The following is a 10,975-nucleotide window of genomic DNA, read 5'->3' as shown; positions in this document are numbered from 1 at the left end:
TATGGCTGTGATAAAATGATGTATAAAGTATATTAAAAATGAGTAATAGTTTTAGGTAAATTGAGATAATTCTTAATTATACGGGTAATTGGTTAATTACCGGGTAACGGGACATTACCCAGTTAATTAATAAATGGATAAAAATTTATAAAGTACCCCTGAAATGTGGCAAGAAGCCACAAATACAAGAAGTGACTAAGTATTCATATTGTCCTATGTGGCTAGCAATTAAAAGGTCTTATCCATGCATTTGGACAAAATAAGACCAAAACGTCTAAAAATCCAAAGTAAGGATATTCCATTTCCTTAGTTCAGGAATTTCAAAAAAACAGAAGCTAATTTCGTTCAACAAATTCAAAAAGCAGAAGCTTAATCCGATTTTTGGGGTTCTAAGTTCAATCCACGAAGATTTCCAACGGAATATTATACGGAGTTTTCCCTACTCCAGGTATATTAAGGTCGTCCCTTCTTTCTTTTGGCATGGTCCAAATTATACTGAAGAAACGAGTAAATGCACAGTTCCCATAAATTACTCTATTCATAAAAATACTAGGGGTATCTATATTCATGATTCCCCATGTTAATTATTATTATCTTCTGTTCATGGGTCTCAGAATAATATGCAGTTGAAAAAGTTTATCCGAAAGGAATATTGAGATTTTTACGTATTTTTCATACATTTCACCCATTTATACATGTGCATTGACCCATGACCAGATGACAGTATATATGCGTATATATGTAAATATACGTATATGGGATATGGTAAAAGGTTATGGTATAGGCTTTCAATTTTGGATGTATAATTGTCTACAGCAGCCTTGCCGGCTTGCCCGCTGTATTCTGCATGTATCCGTACATATGCCTTTTTGGCAAGTTTCCTTATTTTTGTAATTCAGCAGATGTTATTCAGGTTCATATCTTAGATGCAAGCTTAGAGGTGTTTGACAGGTAGGACTTAGGCACCCGTCGCGGCCTATCGGTTTGGGTCGTGACACAGTCTATGAAGGTTTCACCATTCCTTAAGCACTTCATTTTCTCATTTCGGCTCACACTTTCTTGACTCTTTGAGTCATTTTCTTCTTCCTTAGAGGACTAGAGAGACACACTATTACTCTTTCTTGTTCATGACAATTATATTTCTCCTTTCTAATCATTCCAAGCCTTTCATCATTGCTTTTATTAAATCCCTTCATTTTTCTATATTATTCACTTTCTTTTTGACTTTTTGGCTTTTCTTTCTTTTTCTTTTGCCTTTCCTTTTCTTCATTTTATACCTTTTATCACTTTTTCATTCCTCGTCTCTCCCCCCAAACTTATGCTTTTGCCAATTGTGCTAAGGAAAGATCGGGTGCCAAGAGAGGGTTATTTTAAAACGGATAAAGGCTTGTATCATGGTTATTGAAAGAACAAGGGCTTCGGCTCAACAGGGTTGACTAGGGACATCATATTTGGTGGGCTATGGATGCTTTCAAGTTTCAATTTGGATCAAGGAGAGCCTATAATCATTTCTCAAGTCGAGCTACACTTAGAATTTCGCCTAGACAAACAGTCAGGGCAAGTTCTAGACTTATTGGCATGAGACTTGGACTTGAAAATCAATACCTCACCTCACAACCTATTGGATTGCTAAAAAGAATAGAGTCTAGGGCTCACAACAACCCTAGCTAAGATTGAGAAACACAAATAACTCCTAAAAGCCACTCGATGATTGTTTAGTCAACACAAGAGTCTAAAGGTCACAACTAGCAACATTCTTTGCAAATCAACTTGTTTCTAACCATAAGGTCAAAGATAAATGTGCTAGGTCCAAGTGAATCTTTGCCTGAGATACCTTTATTCATTACTACTATTTACACAAGAACATAAAGAAATCAGACTCAACCCTTAAGAAGGTTGTCATGCCATCCATCATTGGGAAGAGCCACCTCATTCACACAAATTCCACCTTTGGAAAGAACCGTGACATTAAGAAAACCAAAGGCTTATTGATCACGAAAACTTGTAAAAGTAAGAAGCTACAAATTGAAAAAGAAACTACTAAATGAAATAAGAAGCTACACTAATAATGAAAATTTCAAAAGAAGTTATAAAGTAAACTACGGAAAGTAAACTGAATATGTACAGTAGGGGATTAAGACGAATATACATAAAAGAAGAATGAATATATACATGGAAAGGTAACTTTATATACATACCAACAGTAAAAAAAGTACGAAAATAACGGAAAATAGTATCAAAGTTATTACAAACCAATTATCCGAATCATCATCAAAATAAGGCCACCCATCCCCCACCCCCAAATAAAAATTAGAATTGTCCTCAATGCTATCAACAAAAATAGAATAGGGGAAGGGTAGAGATAAAGAAAAACTCCCTATGATTCCTCTCTCTCCATGGGGTCACTGCCTGGATCTTGTGGCTGGCCTGAGTCAACTCCCTCGGGGTCTTCCAGCTCAATCTCCAAATCCTCAGTCTGGGGGATCATCACTCTTCTCATGGGCTCTCTGTCAGCTTCCTGCTCTGGTTCCTGTGCTGCCTGAGCTGCTGGAACTGGCTCCTCCAAGAGTAAGTCCAATGAGATGTCTCCAGCTGATCTAATCTTCTCAACCTCCCTGCTCAGCAGCTTTACTGACTCCTTTGAGGCCTGAATCTTTTTCATCTTCTTCGTTTGGTTGCCCAGTTCCTTGATTACTTTTCCCTGAGCATCCAAAGTGGACATGATAAGCTTCAAGTTGTCCAGGGGCTTTTTATGGTTGTCTAGAAGCTCCTTTAGCGATTCCTCCACTGAAGCAGGCACATGAGGCTGTGCTGGAGCTGACTAAGCTGGAGAGGACAAACAACTTTGATATAGCTGCCTGCATCCAGTTGTTGATGCTGGATAGAGTCTGATTAAGCCGTAGTACAGTCAGAGGGTATGATGATGAAAAAGGCACTGAAGAAGGCATAGAAGTAGATGGTCCGGAGGGAGGATGTGGCATGGAAGTGGAAGGCTTGGAACCAGTGTCTACCACCCCTGGCTCTTCAGACTGGCCAGTGGAAGTGGTGGCTTTGCCCTTGGACTTGGGGTTGTCTGGACCCTGAAGGTTGTACCAGGAAAATGGCCTATTTGGTTTCACTTTGGTTTCAAAGTCCATTCCTTCTACTTCTTGATCCTCTAGGTACATGGTGAGGAAGTTTGGAAAAGGATATGAGCTCTCATCCTTGACAACCACTCTGGTAATCACCTTGGCCATAATATTCCCTACGTTGATCGGGTACCTCACCATGATAGCCCCTACAATAATATCTCGGGAGACCGGCATATCACTGTCATGCATAGTAGGGTCTAATCGGCTGCACACAAAAGTTTGCCACCCCTTCACTTTGAAGCTTAGAGTGTTCCTGAAGATCGGAACCCCGGGTGTCCAGCCAAGCTAGAGTAGTCCCAGGAAGAGCAATCACCGATGCAAGCCAAGGGCATACTAACTCATCCATAGCCACCTTATCTAGATACAGGGACTTGTCCTCGTCATTGAACCCATCATAGTCATTTAGAGTCTTGCCATCAAACTTAATCCTCCTGTTCCGGACTTTGGTAAAAAATGTGCCCTTTTTAATGTGGGCGACATTAGCATAGAATTCTTTGACCAAATGTTCATTGGCATCCGGTAAGTTGCTGGTGAAGAACTTCCACCCCACTCTTTTGTTGAAGTGCCTCTTGGCATTAGGGTTGTGGGGTAGTAGATCTCGTTCAATGAAGACCCTGTTAAGTGTAAGTGACCTCTAAAGCCACCACCCCCAAAACTTGTGGTAGGCTTTCTCACTCATAAATCATTCTTGCCATACCACAGGGTTCCTTGGTCTCTCCAACCCTCCTGTCTGGGTGTCACCACCCCTTCCATCGTTAGGGATCTCAGCATCAACATCAATAGGATCCGCTGTGAGGCCAAAGGTGTAGCAAGTGGAGAAGCTGATGCTGAAGCCTCACTACTTTCCTCTGAGCCATCAGACGACTCAGAAGAAGCAGAGGGTGTAGGCTCATCCCGCAACTGGAATTTCCCTTGAAAGTCTGCGGGAACATGGGTTGGTACTGAGTCTCCTTACGAAACTTCTCGGGAAGGGACATACTCACTTCCTTTAGAATGGGATGTGGCTTTTTCCACAACTTTGATGGATTTCCGCAGCTTCCCTATAGATTTCTGGACCACTAGTGGTAACTTGGTCCTTCCTTGTCCTCCTTTTTCCCTGCCTCGGGAGGATCCAGCCCTCCCTTTTTGTTTATTACCTGCGCCTCTAGATCGGACCATTGTCTGCATATACAATCAGTGAAAGCTTATTAGTATTGTTGTTAAAAGAATCATCAAAGGAAAGCAAATGAAAAGTTGATAGTGTTTCTAACAGCAAAAGTCCGATGACAGCGAAAAAAGGGCCACGACCCCAGAATGGTCACCGCAGTCCGCGTAAAAAGGAACGCGGCCGTGAAAGACTGGGGTTCAGACTACCCAGTCTCTGAAGTTTTACCACCGCTGAGAGTGGAATTTCGGTTGTGGCCACGAACGCCGCAACACTGTACACGTAAAATGAACGCGGCCGCGAACCCAACTTATCAATTCTCTGAACTTTAAGTTTGCGGTCCGTGAAAAAAGAAGCGCGGCCGCTGACCGCGGAAATTCTATCACTGACCACGGAAATGCCAACCATTTTTAACTACACACTTTAGATGAACGCTCACCGTAGAATTACGATTGCGACTACAGAATTCAAAAAAGAAACGAGCAACCTAGGGTTTTCACTAGCATACAACTTAGGCAATTTAGGTGGTAAAATGAATAACCCTATCCCTCATTAGGCATGCACAACAAGTACCCACATGAATTTTTAACATCAATGCTTATATTATGGTGATTAATCAAACCCTAATTAAAAAGAAGAAGTTAAAACTAAGAGAAAAGAAAAGCAATGCGATTATTTGAACATACCAGTTATTTGATTTTGTGGTAGAGACTAATTCCTGATTAAGGATATGATATTGGGATCAAATTAGAGGAAGATGAACAATAGCTTATTTCTTGTGAGTTGAGGGTGTGAAAAGTGTAAAAGGAGGGGGGGCCTCCTATTTATACTGAAACCTTAAGGGCCCACATTGACTTACCTGGCGCGGTCGTGGAATTCCACCGCGGTCCGCACTTTTGGCTGTTTTGAAGAGTTGCAGGTTCCATAATACTGCTGAGAGCGGAAAAGTAAGCGCGGCCGCGAAACAAGGTCCGGTGACCGCAAAAATGCTACTACGAACGCGGTTGAAACTTCAGAGAGGTCACATTTTAGACCTTTCAATTCCGCTTCTGCTACAAAATCACACCCCCACGAAAAAGCTTCTGCTGACCACGGAATTTTGAGGGCGGTCAGTGGTCCAATTACATACTTAGCCAAATTTTCTAGTATTAGTCCTGCACTGCATCAAAAATTCCTACACAAATCTCACAACCAGTTAGTCCAAAATAAATCCTACACTAAGAAGAAAATCAAAAAGAAGGTAACAAAATACATGGGTTGCCTCCTAAGAAGCGCCTGATTTAACGTCGCGGCACGACACATGTTACCATTATCATTTAAAATTGATCAAGTCCACCACGTGGCTATCATCAAATTTTACCAGATAGTGTTTGACTTAGTTCCCATTAACTTTAAAAACTTCACCATTTTTATTCTTCAAATCAAGAGCACCAAATGGAGTTACATGTACCACTTCAAAAGAGCCCCTCCATTTTGACTTAAGCTTTCCCGGAAACAGTCGTAACCGTGAGGTGAATAAAAGAGCCAAGTCACCTTCCTTGAATTCCTTGCTTCGGGCATACTTATCATGTAAGTACTTCATCTTGTCTTTATACTAGGACGAGCTGGAATAGGCATGAAACCGGAACTCATCTAGTTCATTGAGTTGCTCTACCCAGAGATTTGCTGCAATATCAAGATTTAACCGCTTCAAAGCCCACATGGTCTTATGCTCTAACTCAACCAGAAGATGGCATGCTTTTCAAAATACCAATCGGTACGGAGACATACCAATTGGAGTCTTATAAGCAGTCCTGTAAGCCCACAAAGCATCATCTAGTTTTCTTGACCAATCAGTCCTATTTGCATTGGCAGTTTTTGACAATATGCTCTTTATGTCCCTGTTGGAGATCTCAACTTGTCCACTAGCCTAAGGATGATAAGGGGTTGATACCTTGTGGTTGACATCATACTTTGCAAGCAAAGTGTCAAATGCCCTATTGCAGAAATGAGAACCCCCATCACTGATGATTTCCCGAGGAGTGCCAAACAGTGAAGATATTTTTCTTGAGAAACACCACCAAACTCGGGGCTTCATTGTTGGACAAAGACACGACTTCAACCCACTTGTAAACATAATCAACTACCACCAGAATATATGTGTTGCCACACGAACTCACAAAAGGCCCCATGAAGTCTATGCCCCACACGTCAAAAATGTCAACCTCAAGAATAGTAGTGAGAGGCATTTCATCCTTCTTGGAAATTCCACCAGCTCTCTGACACTCATCACATCTCTTAACAAGCTCACCAACATCTTTATATAGACTAGGCCAATAAAAGCCACAACTAAGAACCTTTGAAGCAGTTATTGCCCCACCATGATGACTGACATAGGGCGAGAAATGGCAAGCATCAAGAATACTCATTTGCTCCTCCTCCGAAACACATATCCATTTCACACCATCATTACAAATCTTGGAAAGATATGGCTTATCCCAGTAATCATCCAAGCTGTCCCGTTTAAGCTTCTTCCTTTGGTTAGAAGAGAGTTCACCCAGGATAATGCCGATCACAAGAAAATTGGCCACATTGGCGAACCAAGGCATACTATTCAAAGAAACGGAGATGAGTCGTTCATTTGGAAATGAATCATTAATTTCGAGGCCATTATGGGGCCTCCCCTCCTCCTCCAAGCGGGACAAGTAGTCCGCCACTTGATTTTCACACCCTTTTCAATCAATAATCTCAAGGTCAAACTCTTGAAGAAAAAGAACCCATCTAATCAACCTAGCCTTAGAGTCCTTCTTTGTCATCAAATAACAGAGTGCCGCGTGATCGGTGTGCACAATCACTTTGGTACCCATAAGATATGGCCTAAACTTTTTCATGGCAAAGACAATGGCTAATAACTCTTTTTCAGTCATAGTATACTTTCCTTGAGCATCATTTGTCGTTTTTCTTGCATAGTAGACCAGATGAAATATTTGTTGATCCTTTGCCCTAAAACCGCTCCTACCGCAACGTTAGTAGCATCACACATGAGCTCAAATGACAAGCTCCAATTGGGTGCGGTGATGATGGGAGTGGTAGTCAATCTATACTTTAGAAGCTCAAAAGCTTTTGTGCAATTATCACTAAACACAAACCTTGCATCCTTCTCCAACAATTTGCACAAAGGATTCACCACCTTTGAGAAGTCCTTAATGAACCTTAGGTAGAACCCCGCATACCCCAGAAAGCTCCTAACCCCCTTGACGGAAGTAGGAGGAGGGAGTTTTGAAATCACTTCAATCTAAGCTTTGTCCACTTCGATACCGTTCTTTGAGATCTTATGGCCGAGGACAATGCCCTCCTCGACCATAAAGTGGCACTTTTCCCAATTAAGCACTAGATTTGTCTCTTCACATCAGGCCAACACTTTGTCAAGATTACCCAAACATTCTTCAAAAGAGTCACTCACAACACTAAAAGCATCCATGAACACTTCCAAGAAGTCCTCCACCATGTCCGTAAATATAGCCATCATACACCACTGAAATATAGCCGGTGCATTACACAAACCAAATGGTATCCATGAGAAAGTAAATGTGTCATACAGACATGTGAAGATGGTTTTCTCTTGGTCTTCTGTTGCAATCAAAATCTGATTGTAACCTGAGTATCCATCCAAAACACAATAGTAGGAACGCCCGACAAGTCTATCCAACATTTGGTCAAGAAAAGGCAATATAAAATGATCTTTGTGGGTCACTTTGTTCAGCTTCTGGTAGTCCATACACACCCTCCATCCGATGACAGCCCTAGTACGGATCAACTCAGTTTGCTCATTTGTGACCACATTCATACCCCCTTTTTCGGCACACATTGTATCGATGAAGTCCATCAACTATCCGAGATGGAGTATACAACCCCTACATCTAGCCACTTGAAAACTTCCTTCTTGACGACCTCTTTCATAGCCTCGTTCAACCTCCTTTGATGTACCACATAAGGTTTGGCATCATCCTCAAGTATAATTTTGTGCATGCAAAAGATGGGGCATATCCCCCAAATATCAGCTAGAGTCCATCCAATTGCCTTCTTCCGTATTTGGAGCACCTCAAGTGTGGCATCTAATTGCATGTTAGTTAAGCACGAGGAAAGAATAATAGGTAAAGTTGAACAAGGGCCTAAGAATTCCTACTTGAGGTGTGGATGCAAAGGCTTCAACTCCAATACGGGAGGTTCCTTGATTGAGGGCTTTGTTGGTGGAGTCTTTCTGTTCTCAAGATCCAAGGAAAGTTTACAGAGATCATAGGAGTAAGAACCCATTCCTTGCAAGGCACTGATATAATCTACCAAGCCTTCATCCTCAGTCACATCATGGTTCAACAATACAACTTCCAAAGAATCCTCTACATTGATCATGGCACTTTTGTCATCAACTATCACCTCCGTCACAAGATCCACAAAATAACAAACCTCAGTACTATTTGGTTGCTTCATTGATTTGCACATATGGAAGACAACTTTTTCGTCACCCACCCGGAAGGTGAGCTCCCCTGCTTCCACATCAACCAATGCCTTCCATGTTGCTAGGAAAGGCCTTCCCAATATTATTGGCACCTCATAGTCGACTTTGCAGTTTAGAATCACATAATTTGCAGGCAAAATAAACTTGTCCACCCGGACAAGAACATCATCAATAATACCAAGCGACCTCTTCATTGTTGGATCCATCATTTGCAATCTCGTTGAAGTAGCTCTCAGTTGACTAATACCCAATATTTTGAATACAGAGTAAGGCATCAAATTTATACTTGCTCCCAAATCACACAAGGCCTTTGCAAAATCCGCACTCCCAATAGTACATGGAATGGTAAATGCGCCGGGATCTTCAAGATTTAGAGCTATCAAGTGCACAATGGCACTCACTTGATGAGTCATTTTGATGGTCTCACAATCCATAAATCTCTTTTTAGTTACCAAGTCTTTCATAAACTTGTCATATCTTGGCATTTGCTCAAGAGCTTCCACCAAGGGCACATTGATCGACAAACTTTTCATTATCTCAATAAACTTCTTGAATTGGTTTTCATTCTTCTGCTTTGCAAGTTTTTGAGGGTAAGGTGGAGGGGGACTTGGCAAGGGAGCCTTGGATTTAGGCATTACCGTTTCCGGTATGTCTATCATGTGTTCCTTAGACAGGTTCATGTCATTTTGAGTTTCCTCCTCATTGCCATGAATATCAATTCTCACCTCACCATCCAACCTCTCTTCACTCACTTGCTCATGAACTATTGTATCATCATCATTTTGCAATTCAACATCATCACTCACAACTTTCTTTTGCTTGGAGGTACTTGCTTCACCATCTCTACCATACCTTGTGGTCACCGCCATTGCATGGACGGTATTGTTCCCACCGTTAGAGTTTACTACCATGTCACTAGGTAGTGCCCCCTTAGGGCAAGTGTTTAAAGCTTGAGAAATCTGGCCAAGTTGGGCCTCCAGATTGTGGATAGAAGTATTATGGGACACAAATTGGGCATCAGAGTCAGCGTTCTTCTTCATCATTTGCTCAAACATTGACTCAATCCGTCCCATCTCATTGTTGGACGAGCTAGGACCTTGGGACGGAAATGGAGGCAGATTGTTTGGTTGTTGAAACATTTGAGGCCTTTGAAAACCCCGCCCCCAATTACCTTGATTACCGTTATTCCAACCCCTTTGGTTGTTGTTGCCACCCCAATTGCTATTATTATGCCAATTCTAGTTGTTGTTCCCCCAATTGTTGGAGTTGTTGTTATTGTTCCAATTTCCTTGGCCTTGGTTGCCATAATTCTGATAATTCCCTTGCGATATCATTGTTGATTTGGAGCATTAGCCCATTGTCCTTGATAGTTGTTGGCATACAAAACTTCTTCACTTTGCTCATCATACCCATCATCTTGGTTATAACCACTGCTACCTTGCTCATATTGTTCTTGATTGCCTTGCATTTATTGACCATGTTGTCTCCTATTGTTTACCAATAGATTGACCTCTTCCATTGCGTTTACTTGCTTTGGTCCCTGAATCTGCTGAAGTTGTGCTTTGGCTAACTGGTTCATGGTTGTTGTCAACTCAGTTATGGCTTGTCTGTGGTCTTGAATTTCCTTGTGAAGATTTATGACATGAGGGTCCCCCTGAGGAACATTTGCCCGACTCTGTTAGGCTGAGGAAGTGTCAGCCATCTCGTCAAGAATATCACAGGCCTCGGCATAAGGCAGCTTCATAAAATTACCCCCTGCTAGCTGGTTTACCATACATTGATTGGTCGTGTTTATACCCCGATAAAATGTCTGTTGGATCATTGCTTCAGTCATATCATTGTTAGGCCATTCCTTGACCATAGTTCTATATCTATCCTAGATTTCATGAAGGGGTTCATTTGGCTCCTATTTGAAAGCTAAGATCTCATCTCTTAATGCAGCTGTCGCGCCCCCTTTTTTCCTTCATTGCCGAGAGAAGTCCAAGTTTCAACATTCCATGGGGTGTGATAACTCATTTTCTTTTGGGAATTGGGTTTTTGAAGAGTCGTCACCTAACGAGTTATGGTGCATTAGGGCACCTAGAGTGATTAAATCTTGGATTGGTTTGCATTACCAGAGATTTAGGGTAAGGGCTCGAAATAATCTCGAGGAGAAGGTGTTAGGCACCCCTCTTGGTCCACAACTGTGGGTCCCGACCGAACTTA

General features: G+C 41.8%; 1 protein-coding gene across 1 annotated transcript; it reads right to left on the bottom strand.

Annotated features, from left to right (window-relative positions):
• Positions 1-8,436: 8,436 nt before the first annotated feature.
• Positions 8,437-9,843, bottom strand: LOC138888042 (uncharacterized). Its single transcript, XM_070169841.1, has one exon. It carries the CDS (start codon positions 9,841-9,843, stop codon positions 8,437-8,439), a length of 1,407 nt encoding a protein of 468 aa, XP_070025942.1.
• Positions 9,844-10,975: the final 1,132 nt, after the last annotated feature.

The sequence above is a fragment of the Nicotiana sylvestris genome, chromosome 3 (assembly GCF_000393655.2).
Source record: "Nicotiana sylvestris chromosome 3, ASM39365v2, whole genome shotgun sequence".
Classification (NCBI taxonomy): Eukaryota; Viridiplantae; Streptophyta; class Magnoliopsida; order Solanales; family Solanaceae; genus Nicotiana; species Nicotiana sylvestris.
The sequence above is the reverse complement of the archived record's forward strand: the minus strand, read 5'-3'. Positions and strand labels throughout refer to the sequence as shown.

Coding starts and splice junctions, on each gene's coding strand:
- LOC138888042 (XM_070169841.1), bottom strand. CDS start 9,843: ATGGGACGGATTGAGTCAATGTTTGAGCAAATGATGAAGAAGAACGCT.